We start from the raw sequence: 25379 nt of genomic DNA on the forward strand, positions 1-25379 counted from the left end.
AGGTAAGTCAGATAGACAGTTTTCCTACTGCTTTTGAACAAGGGCAGATGCCTCTCTCTGAATATATTCAGAAAAGATAGATACAGGAAATTCCATTTTTGCTGTTTTAGTAATGATGTGGTTGAAATTTGAGATACACTTGCTTTAGTGCATCTGGACCTGAACTGTTGGGAAAGTGAAGGTTTTTTCCAACACTTCAGCTTCAACCACCTGAACCTGAGTTTGAAGGTTATTCACAGATTAACTCTACATAGACGGAAGCAAGCACAGTAAGTTTTTTATTGTTAAATTACTATGTTATCATTCGCAGAGCAAAAAGTAAAGGGACTGATCTACTTGTGCATTCACATTTTAAATTCTTGAATAATAAACAAGTGAACAAATAATCAGTTAGGAAAGGAAAACTGAAGTGAGGGTTTCCTGACAAGTCTTCTAATTTCTCTAATAATCATAGAAAACATGCTCAAAAATTTTAGAAAAAACTTTTTTCTACATGTGATATCATATTAATAAATAAACTGTGTTTACCTCATGAAATTGGAAAGACTTTCAATATTAGGGGCAGTCTATTTCTGGCTAATGCAATTATCATCTAGATATTAATATAGGCATCAAAAAATAAAGAGGTGGCATAGTTTAAAATTTTCCTAAATGTTAACACTCTTAATGCTGAGTTTCCAGTTCCAGAATTGTCCATTCCCCTTGAGGTGAACAATCTTCAGAGGAAAAACTAGCCATGGTAATGCTCGCTGAGGAATCATCAAGTGGAGATGTTAGTTCGCTCCATCTGTTCAAAGTGTCAATATGTGCTATACCCTGAGGTTTTGAGCTGTCTCGTGCTAAAAGTAGTGTCTGATTGATTAGATACTGTGCTAAGTTTAAGTCTTCAGGAACAGAATTTATAACATCTAAGTTTGAATCCTGTTCTGAGAGCAGTTGCTTTAATAGTGTCCAATCCTGTTTTGCAAAGTGTTGATCATCTTCAAAATCCGTGTCTGTAACGTGTGTTTCTGATTCCATTTTCTGCTCAAATGCTTCTATTACATCCATCTCATATATTGGAGAGAGGGTTTTTGAAGGCCGATGGTCATACATGCAGGTTTGTGCCAGTGTGTCACAATCATTTATGTCTCCTGAAATAATTCATAATACTACACAATGTAAAAATTGCACATGTTGGTACCCCTCAGAGTTTTGTAGAACAATATTAATACAATATAACAGGGATAGTCCAAAAAAAAAAAAACACAGAATGGGAAAAATAACATCTATACAAAATTGACAAGATTTCTGAGGCATTTTTTTCCTATGTTAAAAAATTCAAAGGTAATGTTTAGCAGCAAAATCCAGATAGGTAACTAACAATAATTCTCCATACTTTAATTTGAAAATTTGTGATACAGAAAACAACATAAATTGTTTAAACATAAACATAGAATGTGCACATATATCTAATTCACTACAATAGAAACTTAAAGAGAAAAAAAAGACGTAGTTATTTTATGGTGACTCTTAAGGTAAGTCAGTTCCAAAAGGGGGAATAAATACATTTTATCTAAAGGCTATTTGTATATTGCACATGCAAAGGAGGATGCAAGCAAGGACAAATAAATAAAAAAGTACAACTTTTAAAATCTCCTTATTTTTATGATTTTGCTGAACGAGGAACTATTGATCAGTATTTTTCTTAGTTATGATACACAATAGTTACTCAATTAGCCACTATTGCATATTGTAAATGTGGGTCATTAGCTCTAATTACGATAAAAAGGAAGACAAAAACGTAAAACAATCAGACAGGAAATCATCTAAGCATATGAAATAAGCCAGAACTTTTTTCATATATTATCATTGCATCTAAATATAATCTCTTTTAGGAAATTTATCTTTTTACTTGAAAATTTTAGAATAGAATTATAGTGATCGTGAAAGTCTTAATCCCTGTAAAATGCATACAAATTGCAATAATCTAGCTGTTAAAATAATTCAGTGCTTTTTTAGTTACATATTACTATAGTTATTGCACAGCCCTCGTAGATATATACTAGCAAGTCCATAAATCATATCCAATGTATAATAAAATTTCTAATAGTTAAGTATTCTTATGTTAAATTAGACATAAATAACTAAATACCAACAAACTAAGTTTTTCTCTTTATTCTTTCAAGTAAAACCTCTTAGTAGGTTAGCTCTATCTAATAAAGAACCAAAATTTTTACTGGATATTAATTCTTTACTAGGATTTTAAGTGAACAATAAAGAATGAGTAACTAGCTAATTTTTATATTATTAAGAAATTTAAATTTTCATTTAAAATTTGAATCTGTTACATTAAGTAATTATTCTATCTAAATATAACATTTAGGGCTACATACAACTTTAAAATTCTATAAATTCATTTCCTTATGAATTTACTGTTTCTATTTCTGTACATTACCTGCAGATAAAGCAATATTAGCTTTTTCAGTAGCTGTAGAATGGCTCTCTTTCACTTGACCTTCCTGAGGCAGAACTTGACTCCAAAAGGAGTCTAGAGATTTTGTAGAGCTGTTCTTTGGTATGTCAGAATTGGGTTCTCTTTGATGAAGCTCCAGATGACACGGTCTTTCTTGAGATTTTATATCACTATCCAAGAGTTTGCTGCATTGCTGGAAGTCATTATCCACATTGCTTTTGCTGTTTAATTTTTTATCTTCCAGAAGAGGGTGTCTGCCTCCACTGGATAGGACATCTATCGTGTTCTTTTTTTCTGTGGCTGAAATACTCTGTTTATCTTTTCTTGAAGAATCAATACTACTAAGATTCGAGAGAGTGCTTTCATTTTTACATACGCTCTTACTTTTATCTTGTTGCTTACATTCTAAAACACTATCTTCATTTTCTTGTGAGAATCTGGAATAGCAGGCCCTTCCATGATGTTCATGAGAAATGCCATCAAAAACATCAGAAGGTGAGAAACAATCTCTAGAAGTCTGAAAGGGAGTATGGACTTCCCCTTCATCAGATCCCAGTTCTTCACATTCATCTACTGAAAGTAAAACTGATCTTTTAAACTTTTTAGTTGCAGAAAACTCATGACTTTCATTTTCAGTTGCATCTTCAAAAGCTAAATTAATGATTCCCTGAAACTGCTGAGGAGCTGGGTTAGATACAGAAAAATTTTCTGCAACATTTTCAGCCTCAGACCTTTCATCTTCTGTGTCATCTGCTGAAGAAGAAATTTGATCTATTTCCTGAACAAATTGGACGCTGCCTCGTGGAATATTTTCTTTTTCCCTAGGGTGGCCTATTGCAGATCGAGACCAATTTTCTGGCCTTTTTCTAGGAATCTCATCATCACTTGTTGAATTAACTTGGAAAAGATCATTACTGCTTTGTTTTTTCATTTTTACTTCAATTCTTAAGTTACTATCGTAAATTTTTAATTCTTCAGGAGTACTGGTATCACTACTACTTCTTCCAAGAAAATCGTGGCACAGCATGGTGCCACATTTAGAAATACCTCTGTCATTTGATCCATCATCATCCTGAGACCCTCCAGCATCATAGTCTTCAGATCTGGGCTTTATGTCATCAGAAGATGTGGTAGCACTGCCAGTGTCAGATTCAGGACTCTCTCTCTGATGCAGAACACTGGTACTCAAATTCCAGTGACCCACAAATGGAGTTTCTGGAGTTTCATGGCTCTCTGGAGAGTCTGATGTTTCCATATTTTTAGGAGAATTTTTCCCTGATAGTTGTCCCGAAAAACATTTGGAGGAAATATCTGAGTCTGCTGCAGCATGTTTGTCTTCATTCATAGCAGAGTCATCAGACAACTGACTAAGAATTGTCAGTTCTTCTACATGAATTTTAGATTTTTTGTCATCTTGAACAGAATTTAAGGTACCATTTGTCCTTTCAGGAACACAAGGTGATACATCCTTTACACATTTAATGCTTGATTTTTTGTTTGTATCTTTTCTCCCTACTTGGTTCTCCCTACCCGATATTAAATGGATTTGCCCTACATTTGTTGAATCACAAATTGGATTAGAGTTCAAGGAGTTTTCATTTGGATTCGAAATCATGGATTTTAGGGCAGTGGTGCTATAAAATTTTGAATCTACCTGATCATTCCCATCAGAATGACAATATATGTTAGCTGCATTGCAATGATCTGTTTGCTTGTGATTGGGAAATTTTGCTTCACTTTTATTTAAACAAATCTGTTTTGATTCCAGTTCACGTTTTAATGATTTATCCAGCTTTGAAATATTTTGGCATTCTAACACCGGCTTCTCTTTTTCTTGATTGTTTAATGGCTTTTGTGGGTCAGGTCTACATGATGACTGGAATGCTTCTGCATCACTGATTTCAGATGTGAGATTAAGTAGAGGTTTGTGAGGTTTCTGTTCAGAAATATTGTCCTTGTTATTATTAGCATGTATATCATGAAGCATACTTTTTTGGAGAATAGACGTTTCACTTTTTGAAGATCTTTGAGAAGAAGGCTGAGTTTTCAATGTAACCTGTCCAGGAAGCATTTTCTGTTTTGACTCTTTATTATTCAAAGTTTCACCTTTCTTTGACTGATTTAGGTTTTTAGGCACTGCCACTATTTTTGCATTAACCTTAGGCAAAGTTGTGTGTCCTTGCTTGATAATTTTTCTCTTAGGTGTTTGTTTATCTATAGTTGTATTGTGGTCCAATTTTGTCACATTTTCATCAGATTGCTTTGAGGATACTGAAGATTTTACTGAATTTGATGACTGTCCATGGGATCCTAAGAAAAGAAAATTCAGAAATACAATATACTCTCCAATTTGTGAGTGAAGTTTAACATTTGTTTTTAAATTACTTTATTAAAAATAAAACCAATAAAACAATGAAAGGGTAACATATCTATGATCAAATGGACAATTACAGATTAGGAATCTCATCATCACTTGTTGAATTAACTTGGAAAAGATCATTATTACTTTGTTTTTTCATTTTTACTTCAATTCTTAAGTTTAGGAATTAGTTACATGATAAAATTTAAAAAGAAAATATTTTTCTATTAAAAATATAGAGGAACTATTCCATGGTCTTAATAAAAATTATTGAAATAAAATCTCTCTTCCTCAAATAAAGAGCCTTAATCCTTATGCCAAAATTTGATTTGCATAAATATATGAGGGTGAAAAAAATCTGATTTTCTTATAGCAAAGGAGCAAGAAGGGTCTCCTTTGAAGATCTGGAAAAAAAATCACTGTGTTCTACACAGCTGAAAAGGAGAATCAACCTAAGTATAAAATGTAAAACAGAATTGTTGAAATTGCTATAGTTTCTTTCTTCAAACATGAATAAAACCAATTTACTTCTCATAACCAGGTCATTATTATTGTAGCTTATTAGATTAACAACTTAGATCTGCAGTGGAAACTAGAACAGCTGACTGGAAAGAAAGAGGGATTAATTTGGGAATCCATTTGTTTACACTGGTTAAAATCTTAGAGATGATATTTTGGACATTCAAAACTGTCAAATAGAATATTTTAAATGTTTAATTTTTAGCTACTCATAGAATATGAATAATTTTTCTTGGCCGTATTGTTTAATTCATTTTAAGTATTAATTAATAATCTAAATCAACATTGTTTTTAGGATTTTACAAATTGCTCTTATATATGTGAATGCTTAATGAATAAAGCAAAGTAATTTTTAAAATCAGTTGTTAGCAAATCACGCATTCTGATCAGTACTCTTTTTTTTCTTGGAACATTGAAAAACAATGGACACAGCACAGATTTTGGAAGGAAAATTCTTCCTCCCTACATATTATAATACAACTGTATAAACTGTACCATTACTTTTTAAAGAGATCTTTAGTGCTGGTTTTACAGATGGAATTCCTATAGTCATCAACAAAACTTTTAAGAAACATGGGCATTGGCCGGGCACAGTGGCTCACGCCTGTAATCCTAGCACTGTGGGAGGTCAAGGCGGGTGGATTGCTCGAGGTCAGGAGTTCGAGACCAGCCTGAGCAAGAGCGAGATCCCGTCTCTACTAAAAATAGAAATAAATTATCTGGACAACTAAAAATATATAGAGAAAAAATAAGCCGGGCATGGTGGCACATGCCTGTAGTCCCAGCTACTCGGGAAGCTGAGGCAGGAGGATCGCTTAAGCCCGGGAGTTTGAGGTTGCTGTGAGCTAGGCTGACGCCACAGCACTCACTCTAGCCAGGCAACAGAGAGAGACTCTGTCTCAAAAAAAAAAAAAAAAAAAAAAGAAACATGGGCATAATATATAAAAGGACCAGACATAAAGATAAACTAGTGATTCTTAATTACTTATTTTACAAAAGACAATGAAAACCAAGCCCACACCCCTAAACCCCAAAATACTTGTCTAAAAAGTAAAAGTATAAATTCTTTATACTGTGAAACATATATGAGTAAAGCTGTATTTTGCTTATTTGCTACTGACGTTCAAATGAGAGTTCTGCTTAATCCAATTTAAACAAGAAAATAATATTCATGATACCCAGGACTATTTCAGCATTACCTTGAGTTTTAGCAAGGTTAGGTGGGGTGCTTTTTGTCCTCTGCTGAACTGTAGCACATCCATTGCTGTTTCCTCTTTTCTTCAAAATTGCCTGTGGTACTGGATCACTATATCCTTTGCCACTGACCTTCTTTGGTACACTAAGAAAAATTATTTGCATCCAGTATTACACTGAGATTCCAAAACAAACTTTTTAAAGACTCATACCTGAAATAGAATTTTTCTCAAGAAATAAAAAAAAAAAAATCTCTTCTGAAAATAGAAGAATCATATGTTCATAGGTCTTCAAGTCTATAAAACTATAGATCATGTATAATAAAGCAATGCATAACCATGTGGCACAAGTATAAATTAAGGTATTCTTCTATTATTTTGCATCAACCATCATTTTGCATAAATATACTAACTTCTTTTAATAAATAAGAAAACAGTTTAAAAATATCATTGTGTAAATACATTAAAGCTTTTAACAAAGAAGGAAAGATATTTTAAAAATATTTAGCTAGAAGTCAGTATATAATTAACTTTCAGAGAAAGCTAACATATAGGTAAAACATTAAATGAAGACTTACCTGTTACTGATATTAGTGACTTGTTCATGAATACTTTTTTTATTGGAAGTTCCATTGGTAACTCTTGAAACAGGTCGAGATTTTGCTGTTATAAATTGAGAAAAAGTGAGTCAGGAGATAGAACACATTAAATTTATTGGTCAGACACTATAAACAAAATTGTTAAAGTGGGAAGGACTATGTTTTCTCTCAATTTGCATAAATACATATAAATAAATATTTTTTGGCATTTGAAACTAAATAAAAGCCCAAATACAGGATCATTTTTTTCTAGGAACTGTAACTGGCAGGAGCTACTAAAAATCAGAGTGCTAGAACCCACCTAGAGTAGAAGTTTTGACACTGTCTACACTGTTTTTCACTGTTGGTCTTGGAGAATCACAAAACGATAGTTTATGACCACACAGCTTCTCTTCTTCCACTGATCCATTTTGTTTTGATTCATCCAGACATTCAGTGGAAGTCAACAGTTCCATACTTGAATTTGCAGATATGCTGGAGGCTTCTGTGATGCTCAAGCATGGAGAATCTTTCCCTGTTAGTTTCTTCAAAGGCTTTGCTTTGGCTTGCACGTTTAAGTTTCCAGTAAGTACCTTGGGTCTGGCACCTGTAATTTGACCTTCCTGATTTCTCTTTCCTTTTCCATTTAATGAAGTTTTCTGTCCAGTTGCTGCTGCTGTTGCTGATCTTTCCATAACTTGTTTAGGTGACATGTTTTCCAACCTTGCATGATTACTATTTTCTGTTTTGGGTTTTATTACAGTTTTGGGCTTTCCAGAAACATTTTTTTCCCCAGTTTTTAATTCTTTTGTAATCTTAGATGCTATTTTTGTGCCATCCTTTTCCTTTAAAGCATCATGCTTCAAAGTTTTGTTTATACTATTTCTATTAGTACTTGATGAATGTCCAGATGCTCCTAATCCATCGGATTTCATCTTTTGATTAGTAGAGAGAAAACTCCAACACTCTTTCTTGTTATTGCCCCTCCAAGATTTGTTTTTTATAACACCAGAGTCAGAAACTTGTCTCCTTTGCTATAAAGAAGAAAAGACTACTTTGTAATTTGACTGAAGTCTTTGACATATACTACTTTATATTTCAAAAAAAACAGTCTTTCAAAGAAAAAAATAGCAAAGTTCATATTATGATTTAGAGCCACTCAAAACTTGAATCAGCTTTGATCATGTTGATCAAATCTTTGTGTCTCTGATTATATTACCTTAATCAAATCTGAAACACAGCATAAAATATTTATTTAAAAGGCATACTATTTTAATTTATGAAGTTACAGAGAGATTAATACCTAAAGGTTCAGGATGTCTTGAGCGAATGATAACAATATCTAAGATTTTTTGAGGGACCACTCTCAGGTTCTGTGCTAAATATTTTTCATACATTATCTCAATTAACCCTCAAAACAATTCTATGAAATTGCTCCTATGGCTATTTCCATTTCTTAGACAAGAAATTAGGGATTAAAGTAGGTGTGTGATTTACCCAAGGTCACATGCTGGTAAGGATTGGAACCAGAACTTGGGCTCATGACTACTGCCTCAAGCAGGTAGTCATATATATGGCATAATTTGAGGGACATTATAAAGATTTTCACCAGAAATTCTCCTTCAATCATATCCCAAACGCCAGAAATTTTATCATTAAATATTTTATCCTCTGTGGTAAGAATAGTTTACTTCTTGGAGTCCTCATTTAAAAAAAAAAAAAACTCCTAAGAAACACAACGTATTGCATCTGAAAAGCTTAGTTTTGGGAAGAACAAGATAGTATTAGCTGTCCATAGGCAGGGGAGGAAAAATAATCCTAAAAATAGTTGAAGAAGGTAAAAGGGGGCAAATATAAATGGGCACTGAAGATAAATGCACCTAACTTCACCATTTTGCTTAGAACCAACCTTGACATGGAAGGGAAAAACAAAATTTTAAAAGTTGGTAGAAATTTTAGAATAAAATTTTAACATTATATTGTCACTCTTTATGTAAGTATGTAAATACTTGGTTTTTTCCCTTTGGAAAGCTGTATGAGACTCTAGAGGTATGAGGCAGAGCCTGTGCTGTCTTCATCTTTTGTATCTAAAACCCTTAGCACCATGCCCATCACATATTGGGTACTCAAAAAATAATAATAATATGTGATCAGTGTTGTTAGAACTTTGATATATAGTTTAAGGTCTACTTATTTCTAAATATGAAAAGCTTCTAATTGCATTAAAATTGTTTAAGACAAAAATATATATGTATGTGTATGTACACAAGAATGTGTATAGGGACAAATACTAAATAAATAAATAACTTGGCTAAATTTAGAGAAAAGCAAGGTGTGGTGACACAGGAATCACTAGATTATTGAACTGGCATTGTCTCTGACCGATCTGGTATACTTAAGAAGTTACTAATATCCCTGGGCCTCAGATTATCCATGCCTACAGAGTGGAGAGTGGTCCTATTCACAGCAGTGTTCTAGGAGTCTATTTAACATTTACAAAGTTCAAATAGGCTTAGTCCTCATTTTTTTCTTCCCGATCAAATCTGAGCCCCCAAAATAATATTTCTCTATTTTTAATACCTAAAACCAGGCTGACTTCTGCTTTTAGAACTCTTCCCCCCCCCTTAAAACTGATTCTACTTGATTTACTCTATCCTTGAATCTATACATTTTGAAGTATTATGCTATGAGTGAAATTTGTGTAGTATATGATTGAGGTAACTACACTCCTTTGAAATTGCACATTAACATAATACAGCATGATAAGGATTCAATGAATACACATTTCTAGGCAGTCTCTACCTTATATCTACAAAGTTTATGTACATTTGTTATATACAAATGGCCAACTGGGAATGATCAATACATTTCATTAACAAAAATGAAGAAAAAGAAGGTAACCCTCTAAAGCAGCAGTCCCCAACCTTTTTGGTACCAGGGACTGGTTTCACGGAAGACAATTTTTCCATGGACTGGGAGTTGGCGGGGTGGGGAGAAGGTTTCGGGGTGATTCAAGCTCATTACATTTATTGTGCGCTTTATTTCTATTATTACATTGTAATATATAATGAAATAATTATACAACTCACCATAATGCAGAATCTAATGCCCCTGCTGATCTGACAGGAGGCAGAGCTCAGGTGGTGATGCGAGCAATGGGGAGTGGCTATAAATACAGATGAAACTTCGCTCGCTTTGCTCGCCTGCTGCTCACCTGCTGCTGTAGGCCAGGTTCCTGATGGGCCATGGACCAATACTGGTCTGAGGCGGCCTGGGGGTTGGGGGCCACAGCTCTAAAGCATTCCTCTTGGACACCATTTCTATTCTAGTACTAGTCCCTTTTTTGGTTAACTTTTTATTATAGAAAAATTTAAATATAATCAAAAAAAGATAGAACAGTATAATAAATCCCTATATACCTAATACCTGGCTTTAAAAATTATCAATTCATGACCAATTTTGTTTTGAAGCAAATCCCAGGTATCATATTTCATCCTTAAGTATTTTAGTATTAGCACTCTTCTTAAACCTTTCTTTCTGTCTTATCTGATTAACTGTCTCCCACCCCCTAATGATCTCTCTCTGTTTGGAAAACACATTTATTCATTCCACATTTATTGAGTACTTACTACACACCAGATAATTGCACATAAATTATTTCACCTAATTTTCACAATAATCCTGCTAGGTTTTATTATATCATTTTATAGATAAGCAAACTAAGACTCACAGATGACACAGATGACAAATGTGAAGTTGAGATTTGAACTCTTCTGATTTTACATCCAGCATCCATTTCAGTATATTACTACCTTTTGGACAGAAACTTATTACCCTGTTTCCTTCTCATTGTTGTTAACAGAAAAAAACCCTCAGACAATCTCAAAGTCAGGAAAATAAGGAAGAACAATGAGATTTTGTTCTATTTTGGTGTAAGGCAAGGAAGGAGGAAAAGGCTGGTTGATAAGAGGGGAAAAGAAGGTAGGTAAGGCTAATTCCCTGGGGTCTTAAACATAGGGATTAACAGGGAACTAGTACATAGAAAAAAATGTCCTATGGTACCATTTCCTAGTGTATGCTCTGTGGAACTGTATAATATGCTTAAAAGGGGTTGAGAGGGAGCCTAGTGGTTTTCCATAGTTATAAAACTGGGGGAAATTTTGGGTGAAACAAAATTTAAATGTATTCTTTACTGTAGTGTTTCTCAACACTTTTAAGGTGTAATACATATCTTTGGACTCTAAAAGGAGTTATGGTGTATGGCAACTCTCAAACTTAGTTGATGGTAGATGTTCTTAGGTGGAACGCATAATGGAGCTAGTATATTGTGAAACATATGCTAGAAAATAATCCTAGGAGATTTAACCCAAGAAGTTCCAGTATCCTACAGTTTCTTACTCAAGAAATGTGGAGCTTAACCTCAAGCCATGAGAGCTCTTGGTTTGTGGCTTGGAGCTGCATTAGTTGCTTTCTGCTGGAGGATGAGGAAGAAGAGAGGATTCCCTTATCCTGCTCTGCAAGAGCAATATGTTCTTTACGTTCCAAAGTGGAACTCTCTTCTTAATATTACTGTAATACACATAGTAGGTTAGAATAATTTTGTACTTCAAATGTATTATTGGTTAAGTGAGCATCTGTAAGTTAGCTTGGAACCCTAACCATCATTAATAATAATTTAGGGGAAGAAAAATGTATTTCAGATTATAATGAATACACCAAGTATTCACTCACTCCCCTTATCTCCTTCCCCCTAGTCCCAACAACCATAATTCTACCTTTGTTTATAAGTGTTTGACTACTTTAGATACCTCACACAAATACACCAAGTAACTTTTAAAGCAAAACAATATTATACTCTTTAGTACTAACTGCTTTTTTTTAACACCAAAATATATTATGTGAATTAAAATCTTGGTGTAGGAAAAACTAGAACAACTACAACGTTCTTTTGTAAGAAGTAGGTTAATTAGAAAAATAGACATTGAATTAGGTCTAGAATTCTAAACAATTTCTAATCTACTGAAATAGCTCCAATGTTAGTTGCCAAAAAGGTTTTCAAGGAAATGAAACAAGTAGCACTTCCCATGCCAGCTGGATATCAAAAATTCACTTCATTTAAAAAATTATTAAATGTTCACTTGATTTAAAAAAGACAAAATTATTTTCATAAAGAAATAGCTTTAACGAATGGATAGATTTTAAAAACTTATTCTGAAATATAAAATAATAAAATTTAAATAATTTGGTATCTTTTTTCATTTAGACCTATAAGATTTAGAAAGTTTACCTGAGAGCTACTGAATATAGGCTTTTTGCCAAGTCTTCGATCATCACCTTTGTCAAATGCAGCTGTAGGAAGAAACAGCAATTTGTTTTTATATGAAGCATTATTATTACCTTACAAGTAAAGGGAAAATAGTATGCTAGCAGAAAAAAGTTACATTTCAATGGAAATAACTTAAAAAAACTGAAACCAATCTAGTACACAAAAATAATTCCTTATTATATTTTAGAATTTTTTTTAAAGAGGCTCATTTTCAATCTTATTCTCTGGTTCCTAAGATTTTATGGTATTAAAATTAATAAATAATAAATGTACAATCTCACCAAGAAGATCATATATTTATTTTAAAAACCATAATTTTCTCAAACTGTGAAATTTTAGATAACTGGTTCCATTTAGTTTTTCAAATTTCAAAAAATTACAGATTGTGGGCAAATGTAATATTTTACAAGCTGTTAACTATAAGAAAAATGTTTATCCCATAAAATGTAAAAATATTCTTGAAATTAACTAAAATATTTTCTGGTTTTGCAGATATATCATGAGGAAAGAGGAAAGAGAAGAGAAAAAAATAAGGTTCTCTTGAAAATAAAACAAGAAACAATCCTCAAATCAGCATCATACTTTTTAGAAATAAATAAATTCATTTTATAAGATAGGGTTACATGGGAATTATTAGGACAACTCATGTTTATGCTCTTCAAATAAGAATTTGAATAATGTCAGGAAAATATATAGGTAGGAATAATGGTACAAAAGCTATAAATATAGTTAAGCTAATCTACTTCTTTCTTTTGAAGGTTACTGGGCTTTAAAATATATTTTAAAGAAAAAATATAATCTCCAAAAGTTATTTGATTTTTATTAAATCAGCTAATGAAAAATACATTAAATTTATTTACATCCACTATGCATTTTCCATGACCTCTATTCTATAGGATATATGCTATAAGACAAAGCAGGATCCTAGAAATGGTATTAAAAGGACTGATTTGCAGTAACCAAATGACTCTGCACAATAATATACAGGAAGAAATTAAAATAAAAAATTTCTCCCAAAGGTCAGTAGTAACTCAACTAGAACATAAATCTTATAATAAAGACAACCCAGAACCATTGCTTTATCTGGGTTTCCCAATGCAGTAATTATGGATAAGTCAGGACTCATTATATTTCAATGTATTTAAGATTTTAAAAAATTATTATTATACTGTTACAATGTAATAGAATGAAAAGTTCTTTTTGATGATTAGTTGGATTGCCATAAACATTTTATTTAGATATGTGCTTGTATATATGTGTATTTACATGTATTTTTAATTAGCACTTTAAAGAATTAAAGAACATTGCTTAAAGCTCAACTTAACTATCAAATCCTCTAAAATAGAGAAAAACAAAGTTTGTTACCAATCAGAAGAGAGTTGAAGGACACCTACTCAAGGAATGCTGATCTTATCATATTTCTTCACATTGTATTGATTTTTTAGTAAAGATAAACTGTCATCTAGAAATCAGCACAGAAATAGTCACAAGAAAAAAATTCCCAATTTCTAAAGAACTTCTTCTAATGGTTTTTGTTAAAAAATGGAATTTCTTTGAAAAGTGTTCTCAGATCACTCTAGTCACACTGTCATTTTATGTTTATAACGTAAGACAGAGCAGATCATATTCTGACTATGCCACTAAAGAATTTACCATACTTATGCATTATTAAGAATATATTTTATCACACATGGCTTCCATGTCATAGCACAAAGATATATGCGTTATAAAATATAGTCTCTTAACTTAAAATGTTTTTAAAGTATACTTGCTGAATATGCCAATATTTTTTCTAAGGCAACTGCTTTAATCAGAAAATAGTCACGAAGCCATTTTTAGTTATACACCCTCAAATTTTTATTTTAATATATTTGAAACAAACACACACTGAGAAATATACATCTTTTGTTTAATGGTAATGCTTCAAATGATACCTATTAAATGTCAGAGACCACTGTGTGGCTCCTGAGGGACACTCTGCAATAGCACACACCACATCACTGAACCAATCAATTGTGAAATAAAGCCATCTATCTAGGCAAAACCACAAGAAAGGGCATCTTATGAAAAAGATGGAAAAGCTGTATGGAGAAATATTTTTTAAAAGGAGAAGAAAGTATGTTAGTACTCTGTTCTATGTGGATTACATTTTCTTATACTTCTAATCTCTTCACAAGAATGATGTTAAGCAAATTTGGCTAGAATATTGCTGCTAACATATAGTAGGATTAAAAATTGAAATATACATATGTATATAAAGGAAATGAGTTTCATTTTCTTAGAACAGCAAAACAGCATGATTTATAAAAACTGCATAAACATACAATCACTAGTTTCAGTTAGCACCCTATTATTGAGCAGAAGCACACAAACATTAATCTTACCACTTAACAGAATGCCCCCAAAATATCTACTGTTACAAAGATCATAATATAAGGATAAATATATCTCGAGGCTAACATACCTGCTTGGATTTTCTGTTGATTATCTGTGCTCATGAGCTTCCAGCTTTCTGTGTGACGAACAGCATAGAAAGACTGAACCAGGAAGATCCACAGCTTATCACGCAGAGCCTGGATCTTGCACGTAAAACCCTGTGTTCAAGCAACAAATCAGCAGCTGGTGAGAGCCACATTGTCATAGCAACCAGTCATTATTCCTTTCCGAATCTACTTACTCCTAAGCTAGATCAATGATGTCATCACTTAGATTTTTCAGATCGTCGAGTACATGTTATTTATGAAGCCTTACTCATTAATTACACAATTTTATAATGAACATGAAATCTAGATCTTATCCTTTCAACCAAATGTTATTTTAAAATACCAATAGCCTTTATATGAATACCTTCCACTGTCTTTTCAAATCAACTATGACATTACAAGGTCAAATACTCTATGCAATAGTAATAAATATGATACAAATTTTTATCATTCTTGAACAAATACAAAATGCCAGTGATTTATAGTTTCTTAATAACCATTGATTAATTACACTTAAAATAAGTAATATTTTAATTTTGCTTTTCCCCAGCTAATCTAATTTTAATATGATTTTTTAAGAGAAAAAAGAAGTAGTATATTATAAAAATAAAATATACTGATGATTAAAAATTCTAAAATACACATTTTATATCCAGAAAATTTAATGTAGTGGTCAGGCACACTTAGAGTTGTGCTGTGCCAAATAATATTGCTAAGTGCCAAACTAGGTTTAAAATTAACCAGCCAACATGCCAATTTCTAAACTTTCATAAGAACTCTATATTGAGGTAAATAGAAGTTTTAAAATTTTGTATTATGAAAAATTCTAAACATATACAAAAGTAGAAACCATAATCATCCCCGAGATATCCATCACCTAGCTTCAATGATCTATACAACATTTAAAATGCACATACTTTTTTTTTTTTTTAGAGACAGAGTCTCACTCTGTCACCCTGCCTAGAATGCAGTGGCATCATCATAGCTCATTATAACCTCAAACTCCTGGGCTCAAATGATCCTCCTGACTCAGCCTCCCTAGTAGATGGGACTATAGGCATGCGCCACCACACCTGGCTAATTTTTTCTATTTTTAGTAGAGACAGGGTCTTCCTCTTGCACGGGCTGGTTTCAAACTTCTGACTTCAAGCAATCCTCCTGCATCAGTCTCCCAAGTGCAAGGATTACAGGCTTGAACCACAATGCCTGGCCTTAAAATGCACATACATCTTTAAAATCTTCAAAAAGTTCAAATATTACATCATTTTAATGAATTTTATTATATTCAGTACCATTTCCTTTGTACTGTCAGAGTTCACTAATGTGTCCAGAGCCATAAGAAGAGAGCAACTATTTTCAGTGGTAATGTTTTCTCCAATTGCTTTCAAAATCTTGTCCAACAGATCAGCCGTGCTGCTCATTGCTTGTGACTACAAAACACAGAAATTGATATTTAATAGGAATACATGTAAAATGTATAAGAAATATGAAATTCTGGATAACAAAACAATCATAACTAGCTTTATGAAGCCAACCAGGAGTCATATTTGTTATTTCCCTTTCCTTTGTTAAAAAAATCTGCAATATATACCCATATACTTCGTCTTGAAGAGCCAACATAACCCTCATAACACAACCTAGAAATAAGCAATAGGAGTTCTTTATTCAATGACTAATTAGAATTAGTAAGAGATGGAATTTTGCATGGACATAATTATATTACTGACTAAAACAGTATTTTTATGACTTTGGCTTATAAAATGTGGCTATGCTGATTGAAGGCTAGAGTTGGCCAGAATTTCATTGTGCCTTGCCAGGGCACTCAAACCTGTCCCTCCTGCCTTCCTTATCTTGTGAGCCAAAAATCCTGTCCATCACTGCTCTAAATCCTGTGTAAACATGCCATCTGCTGTGTAATTTATTTAAATCATACTAATTTAATCAATGGCAACTTGCATTTAAAAACTCTTATGTAATTAAAATCAGAACACAAAGATGGAACTAAATGTAGGATATAATTTTAGACATAGTACCTGTAAGAAAAGAGCAAAATTTTCACTCTGAATAATCTTGGAGAAGTTTTCTACAATAAATGAAATACATTCTTCTTGGAGCTGAGATGCCATAGTCAGTGCTGCTTCTGTCCACTTCACTCTGGGTAAACTCATGATTAGCCTGTCACTTTCCATCAGAAGAAAAGCAGCATTCTTATCATTCTTAGAATTGAAAAAATATTGGGAAAAAAGTTAGTGTTACTGCTCATAAAATAAACTTCTAAGCAAATCAAATACTTTCATTTTCTTGGGATATTTCCTGCAAAAAACAAAATTCCAGGTAGCTAATGTCTTCATCATTAGTTTTGGATATAATGTTTATTTATTTACTCACAATTATCCAAAAGGGCAAACTTTGAGCTAGGAAGAAACCACCTTTAAAAGGCAGCTAAAACAAATCTGAGAGCAAAGTTATAACTATGAAGAAAAACTTGAATTCTCTGAGATTATCACTACTTAATTAATTTTTGTGCTTATAGATATCATTCATAGTTGTATGGCTACACTGACATAGCCTTAATTCTTTTATGATTATAAAATACATGTTCTTTATTCCAAATTTGGAAAGGCCAAAAATTACTTATAATCTCCAGTGATTTTCTTCCTCTTCTCTAATTAGGTAAGACTCTATTTTTATATTTTATTCATTTAATGATGATTCGTTTTTATACCACAGGAAAAAATGTTCCCAAATATTTATCTCTGGAAAAAAATGGAATGACGACAATTCACAAATACCATATGCTCCAAGGAAATGGAAAAAATGGCAACTATAAACTATTGTTATGTTATTCCTGTTTGATTTCTAGTTCTTAATACAATGCTAAGTAAATAACTATTTACTATAAATAACTATAGTTTACCTGGTAGACTATAGCAGATTGAAAAACATAGCCAAAATTCTTTGTAGCTGCATCCATCAAGAGGTAGAATCTATTTACTCATGCCTTGAATCTGGACTGGCCTTTTCAATTCCTTTAATTGACAGTGGTGGTATGCAAGTTCCAGGGCCTAGACCTCAAGAAGCACTGCAGCTTCTGTCTTTACCTCTTGGAATCCTGGGAACACCAGGATTGGAGCAGGAGGCACAGCCTCCAGCTTAGTCACCAGCTGAACGCAGTCACAGGAGTGAGCTCAGGCAAGACCAGCAGAAGAATCACTCAGTCAACCCACAGAATTGTGAGAAATAATAAATTGCAGTTTTACACCACTTAGTTTGAGGGTGGTTTGTTAGACAGCAATAGATAATTAATAAATCTGGAAATGATGGACTGAAATACCCAGCACGGACTGTATGATGTGGACTTCGCACACCTTCTGTTTCATTCAGGTGTCAACTAAAGCACTAAGTTTTCCCCGATCCCTGCACCTACATCAGATACCTTTCATACCTGCTATCAGAAAACCTGTCCCTTTTTGTTAGAGCACTTAATTCATTTGTAATTAATAAAACATGAACATAACTATATGATTGATGTCTGTCTCTCTCACTAGGCTGTATGTGCAATGAGTATAAAACCATGTCTGTTTTTGCTCACCATTTTAGCCCCAGGGCCTAGTATAGAACTGGGTTACAGTAGACATTCAAATATTTCTTGACCTCTCAACATGATTAGAGACTGAGAGTCTATATGTGAATAACCTAAGTTGAATCCTTGAACATCAAAACTTTAAAAATTTTACCCATTTAGCAAGAATTCTTTAAAATGTATTATTTTCTTCCACTGCTTTATTAGAGTAAAAAAATCATACTTTGCTCTAATTCAAGTCTTTTATTCTTTAAGTACCATTATCTTTTCCTCCTCCAGTGATTTCCTGAGTAACTGTGCAATTACTGAAAGTTTTAGACAATAAGCCCAATTTGCTCTACTGTTGGCAGTGCTCTGGTATTGGAGCCAGAAGTAGAGTATTTAAATAAATTTGGCAGGTATCTACAAAGTGCTTACTATATACATAATGTGATGTGCTCTGACAGTAATATCTTTTAAAAATACAGATATGAAATATAGTTATCATAATTTAGCTTGGAATCTGTTGGAAAACTCAAATATGGACACAGTTACATGATAACATAGTTGCTATGTGATCTTATTCCATACTGATCTGAATATATAATAAACATTAAATGTTAGAGTATCTAGAAATTCACAGCAGAAAAAAAGGAATACTTCTAGACCAAACACATAAAATTTTAGTTTAATAGTTAACATAATCACATAGTTCACAATTTTAAAATATATGAAAGGTATTACTAGGAAAAGTCTTTCTCTCCCTCCTATCCCCAAACCTCCCATTTTATAATCAATACTATTTTTTTCTCTATCTTTCCTGAGTTAGTTTTTGCATATATAAATAACATACATATGTAGTTTTACCCATATTTTATTCAGATGGAGGCATTAATATGCATACTACTTTATATCTTGCCTTTTATACTTAGCATACATCTTGAATATTTTCCTTAATCAGTATATAAAGAGCCCTTTTATTATTTTAATAACTATGTAATAGTCCATAATACAGATATACCATAAGTCATTTAACTAGTCTTCTACTTACATTTACATTGTTTCCAATTTTTTACTCTTATTATGTTGTAATGAATTACTCTGTATATAACATTATTTCACACATATGTGAAAATATCTATAGGATACATTCCTAGAAGCAGAATTGGTAGGTCAATACTTCTTGTCTTTAGCTTGGGTTCTGCCTAAAAGCTGAGCCTGAGAAACAGGCATATATGTAGACAGCTTATGTGGAGAAGTGATCCCAAGGGGATCTGAGGCACTGGGAGAGTGAAACATGGAAGGAAGGAAAGCCAATCCAAGGGTGCATTTTCTAGCTCCTTGTTACTCAAAGTGTGATCCACAGCCTCAGCATCAAGCAGAATTTGTTAGAAATGTAGACTATCTGGCTCCTCCCTTGACTTACTAAATTAGAATCTATATTTAAACAAGATCCCCTAGTGTTCTGTACATACATTAAAATTTGAGAATTACCGAGAGAGCATTCACTACTATAGGCAACTGGGGCAAATATCGTTGAGAACCCTCTGAAGAGCTGTGAAGGATGTACTTAGAATTATCCACCCAAGGGACAGAATAAGGAAACACTAACCACTGGCTCCCATCTCCCATTGGTCAAGACTTGTCCCCTGGGGTGTTAACTCTTTTTCACCACAAGGTTCACACAGGTTTAGAATTGCCAAGCTGCAGGTATCCCCATGTGGAGGAGCAGTGAAGCTGCAGGACAGAGAGTGAGAAAGGTGTGTGTGTCATGTAGCTTAGGGAAAGTGCCGTCAGATTACACCTTTGCATAGCTAGATAGAGCAGCAATGGTTGGAGTGCAAACATGGGCCAAGAGGATATGAAGTGGAACACGAGCAGTATCCAAAATGCTGTCAACATAACAAACAATGGAGCACTGTTTTTCAAATGGTAGATTCCTCCATAGCTATGTAGAGAAATGTATTTAGTGGTTTGCAATGAGCACTAGAAAACAAAAGAAATAAAGAAGGTGAGGGGAGGAGTGAGAAAAAGGAGGAAAAAAGGGGAAAAATAGAAAACACTAGTATATCATATGTAATAAGACTAACAGTTATTTTGTGAAACTTGTGTTTCAGTTCTACGGGTGTTATTGTACTGGGTTACAATGTAAAAAGAACTTACTCTGGGTCATAGTCAAAAAAATTGGAAAACACAGCAAAAGTTGTGTTACTTTATACCCTTCCCAGGAATAAATAAGGATATCTACTTCCTATACTTTAACAGACATTGCACAAATTTCCTTTTTATCATTCTGAAAGGTAGAAAATAGTCTGACACTATAGTTTTAATGTCAATTTTTCTTAAATAAATGAAGATGAGGATCTGTTCATCAAATTAAGAGGTATGTGCATTTTCTCAGTGAACTAATTCTATCCTATCTTTAGCTTTTGTTTTTTAAAATCAATTTGTAGAAACTCTCTATATTAGGAAAATTAGTATTGTATGATGTGAACAGTCATTTGTTCTTTAACTTTGTGACAGAGAAAGGAAAAACTCAAAGTTCCTCACATAAAAATATATTTTAAAATTCTCCATATATAGCCTAATGTAATACTTTCTTTTTAAAATTTTATTCATTGTATTTTATTGTTATCAAAATATTAAGGGGGTACAAATGTTTTTGTTACATGAATATACTATATAATGCTGAAGTCAGGGCTTTCAGTATGCCTGTCACCAGGACAGTGTTAACTGTACCCAACTGGTAAGTTTTTAATCCCTCACCCCCCAACCTTTCTCCCTTTTTAGTTTCCTTGACATCTCTTTGTGCCCGTGTGTACCCACTGTTTACTCCCACTTATTAGTGAGAATATGTGGTGCTTGTTTTTCCATTCCTGAGACACTTCACTTAGGATAATGGTTTCCAGTTCCATCCAAGTTGCTGCAAAAGATATTATTCCATTCCTTGTTATGGCTGAGTAGTACTCCATGGTATATACCATATTTTCTTTATTCATTTATGAATTGATGGTCACTTAGGTTGATTCCATATCTTTGCAATTGTGAACTGTACTGCAATAAATATTTGAATACAGGTGTCTTTTTGATAAAGTGATTTCTTTACCTTTGGGTAGACACCCAGTAGTGAGATTGCTGGATCGAAAGGTAGGTCTACTTTTAGCTCTTTGAGGGATCTCCATACTGTTTTCCATAGGGGTTGTACTAGTTTGCAGTTTCACCGACATTGTATAAGTATTCCTTTTTCTCTTCATCCATATCAGCATTTGTTGTTTCTTGACATTTTAGTAATGGTCATTCCGACAGGGGTAAGGTATCTCATTGTGGTTTTAATTTGCATTTCCCTGATGATTAGTGATGTTGAACATTTTTTCATATATTTGTGGGCCACTTGTCTATTTTCTTTTTAAAAAATTCTGTTCATGTTTTTTGCCCAACCCAAAAATGTGGTTGTTTGCTTTTTTCTTGCTGATTTGTTTAAGTTCTTTGTCTGATGTATAGTTTGGAAATATCTTCTCCCATTCCATAGGTTGCCTGTTTACTTTGTTATTTCCTTTACTGTGCAGAAGCTTTTTAATTTAAATAAGTCCTATTTATTTTTGTTGCTATTGTATTTGCTTTTGGGGTTAGTCATAAATTCTTTGCCTAGGCATATGTCTAGAAGAGTTTTTCCTATGTTCTCTTTTTAGAATTTTTATGGTTTCATGCCTTACATTTAAGTCTTTAATCCATCTTGAATTAATTTTTGTATATGGTGAGAGATAGGGGTCCTGTTTCATTCTTCTGCATATGGTATCCAATTTTCCCAGCACCATTTATTGAACAGGGAATCCTTTCCTTGGTGTATATTTTTGTCTGCTTTGTCAAAGATCAGTTGGTCATAGCTATATAGTTTTATTTCTGGGTTCTCTATTCTGTTCCATTGGTGTATGTCCCTATTTTTATACAATTACCATGCTGTTTTGGTTACTATAGCCTTGGAGCATAATTTGAAGTCAGATATTGTGATATCTCCAGATTTGTTCTTTTTGCTTAAGATTGCTTTGGCTATTTGGGCTTTTGGTTCCAAACGAAGCTTATTTTTTTCTAGATCTGTAAAATAAGATGTTGGTATTTTAATGGGAATTGCATTGAATCTGTAAATCACACTGGGCAGTTTGGACATTTTAATGATATCAATTCTACCAATCCATGAGCATGGGATGTTTTCCCATTAGTTTGTGTCATCTATGATTTCTTTCATCAGGGTTTTGTAGTTCTCCTTATAGAGATCTTTCTCCTCCTTGGTTAAGTATAATCTTAATTATTTTATTTTATTTGTAGTTATTGTAAATGGTAGTGAGTTCTGGATTTGACTCTCAGCTTGACTGGTATTAGTATACAAAAATGCTACTGATTTGTATACTAATGTAGCACTTTCTTATCTACCTTGGTATATGATAGTGTTGGGAATATCACTGATGACCAATAAATATTTGATGGATTAAAGTGCCTGCCATAGTACATGCAGTTGAACTGAATTATAACTGAAGAATACTTAAGAAGACTGCTTGAGGAGAAGTGACATCAACAAGATGGCAGAGTAGGAAGCCCTGCACCCTCTTTCTCCAATGAACATACCAATTTAACAACAATTAATAGATAAATTCTCTTTGTGAGAAATCCAGAAACCAGTAGAGAGGCTCCTGCACCCAGGATGATCTTGAAACAACAACACATTTTGAAGCAGATAGGAAAATTTGAGACACCTTCTTACCAGAATCCCTACCCATGGCAGAGTTCTATGATTGTGAAAAAAGCTACCAGCTCCCAGCTTCTCCCTGGGGAGGGAAACAATTGGACCATGTCTCAAATATCCCAAGTTTTCTGGAGACTGCCCAGGTGACTGGCTTCTGTTTTCCAGTCTTGGAGTGCTGATAGGACCTGGCAAATTCTAGCTATCTGTGGGTGAACAGAGGTGGTGGTTTAAGCTGGCAGTCATCATATTCCCTCCTCCCAGCTCAGCACAGAGCAAATGGATGAAAAAATACTTATTCCTAGCTTCTCCCTCAGTATGGAGAGTTAGTTTGCATGTCTAATACCCTAACTTTTCTGGGGGCTGCACACAGGACTGGCTCTGTCTTGCTTATCTCCGAGCACTGACAAGACCCAGAAAAATCTAGCCACCAGCAGGCTAGTAAGAACAGAGATGGTGGTTTGGGCTGGGATTCCACATGGTTTCTCACTCTGGCTTAGCACAGAGTAAGTGGACAAAAAACCCTAGTTCCCAACTTCTTCCTGAGGAAAGGAAGAATTGAAATGGGACCTGGCATGCCATAGCCACCTGGGGGCCAGTGAGAACACAGATGGTAAATGATGTAGCATGTAACTAGTCACCACAGCCCTACCCTCCTGACTCAATGACGAGAAAAAGTTGAAAAACCCCAAGTTCCACCTTCTTTCTGAGGAGGAAAGGAGTTGGATAGAGTGTCCAGTGATTCAACTTTTCTGGGGGCTACCAAAGGAACCAGCTTCAGTCTTGCTTGATTCAAAGCACTCATGGGACCCAGCATACTCCAGATGCCTGGGAGCTGCTAAGAGCAAAGAAAGCAAGTTGGATGAACAAGAAGATGTGAAAGGCCCCCAGAATCTCTCATTGAACTGATAAGTAAAGGTCTTCTCCTATACATGGCCAGTCCAAGAAAACTGGGAGAGGTGGCTATTTTGTCTAATGTGAAGACTAATACAAAGTCAAGGAAAATGAAAAAAACAAGGAAATATGTTCCAAACAAAGGAACGAGATAAATCTCCTGAAACCAATGCAAATGAAATGGACATATGTGATTTACCTGGCAGAGAATTCAAAACAACCATCATAAAGATGCTTTTTAAGGCCAGGAAAACAATGCATGACAAAGTAATAGTTTCAACAAAGAGACAGAAAATATTAAAAAGGAACCAAACAGAAATGATGCAGCTGAAGAATATAATTATTGAAATGAAAATTTCACTAGACAGCCTCAACAGCAGAGTAGATCAAACAGAAGAAGGGATCACCAAATTCAAAGACAGGCCATCAGAAATTATTCAGTCAGAGAAGCAAAAAGCAAAAAGAATGAGAAAGTGAAGAAAGTGTAAGGGACTTATGGGACACCATTGTGTGGACCAAATATATATTATTGAGGTTCCAAAGGAGAAGAGAGAGAAAAAAAGTCAGAAAAATTATTTAAAGAAATAATGGTTCTACCTACCACAGAAGTTCAGGAAAAATGAACAAACAAACCAACCAAAAAGAAAACAAAAGAAAAAGAAAAAAAAAAGGAGAAAAGAAACAATCGCTAAAAACTCCCTAAACCTCAAGAAGGAGGATGAGGGTGAGGTGGTGGAGGACTCTGAGGATGATGATGCTGACAAGGCCAAGGACACAGACAAGGACTGCTTCTTATCCTAAAAAAAAAAAAAAAAAAAAAAAAAAATCTTTGCTCATATTGAGCACTTATCATATTTTCAGAATGGTAGCAACAGGTTTTAAGACCTGGCTTTATCATTTATTATCACTGTGAGCTTGAATAAAGCACTTCCCTAGTTCTCTTTTCTTATGTGAAATGGAGATAATAGTATCTCTCTTATAATTCATTTCACAAAAAATAAAAAGTATTTTTTGAACTGTAAAGGTCTAAAAAAAATCCACTAAATATTGGTACTACCATTACTAGTAAATTATGCTTCTGCTTCTATTGAACTGAATTGTAGTGGGGCCAATAGTTTTTAATTGCTTACTGATCATGAAAACTAATGTAAAATAGTAAGCAACAAAACTACAAAGTCCTTCAGTAATGTAAACACAGATTTAGGTTTACTTTTTGTAGTGGTATCTCATCAGCTGATGTCCCACGCGTATTTTACCAGTTAGATTTAGATGTAT

At 33.6% G+C, this 25379-nt stretch overlaps 1 protein-coding gene across 1 annotated transcript in view; it reads right to left on the bottom strand.

Moving 5' to 3' along the window:
* Positions 1-256: 256 nt before the first annotated feature.
* BTBD8 (BTB domain containing 8) overlaps positions 257-25379 on the bottom strand; it is a 98759-nt gene continuing 73636 nt past the window's right edge. Inside the window, exons 10-18 of the mRNA XM_045547538.1 lie at positions 16947-17129; positions 16206-16343; positions 14895-15024; positions 12392-12453; positions 7427-8138; positions 7105-7189; positions 6533-6672; positions 2438-4765; positions 257-1133 (exon numbers count right to left, since the gene is read on the bottom strand). Coding sequence (XP_045403494.1) covers positions 664-1133; positions 2438-4765; positions 6533-6672; positions 7105-7189; positions 7427-8138; positions 12392-12453; positions 14895-15024; positions 16206-16343; positions 16947-17129 — 4248 coding nt within the window. The 3' untranslated portion in view covers positions 257-663. The remainder of the gene's footprint in view (positions 1134-2437; positions 4766-6532; positions 6673-7104; positions 7190-7426; positions 8139-12391; positions 12454-14894; positions 15025-16205; positions 16344-16946; positions 17130-25379) is intronic.

The sequence above is a fragment of the Lemur catta genome, chromosome 3 (assembly GCF_020740605.2).
Source record: "Lemur catta isolate mLemCat1 chromosome 3, mLemCat1.pri, whole genome shotgun sequence".
NCBI lineage: Eukaryota > Metazoa > Chordata > Mammalia > Primates > Lemuridae > Lemur > Lemur catta.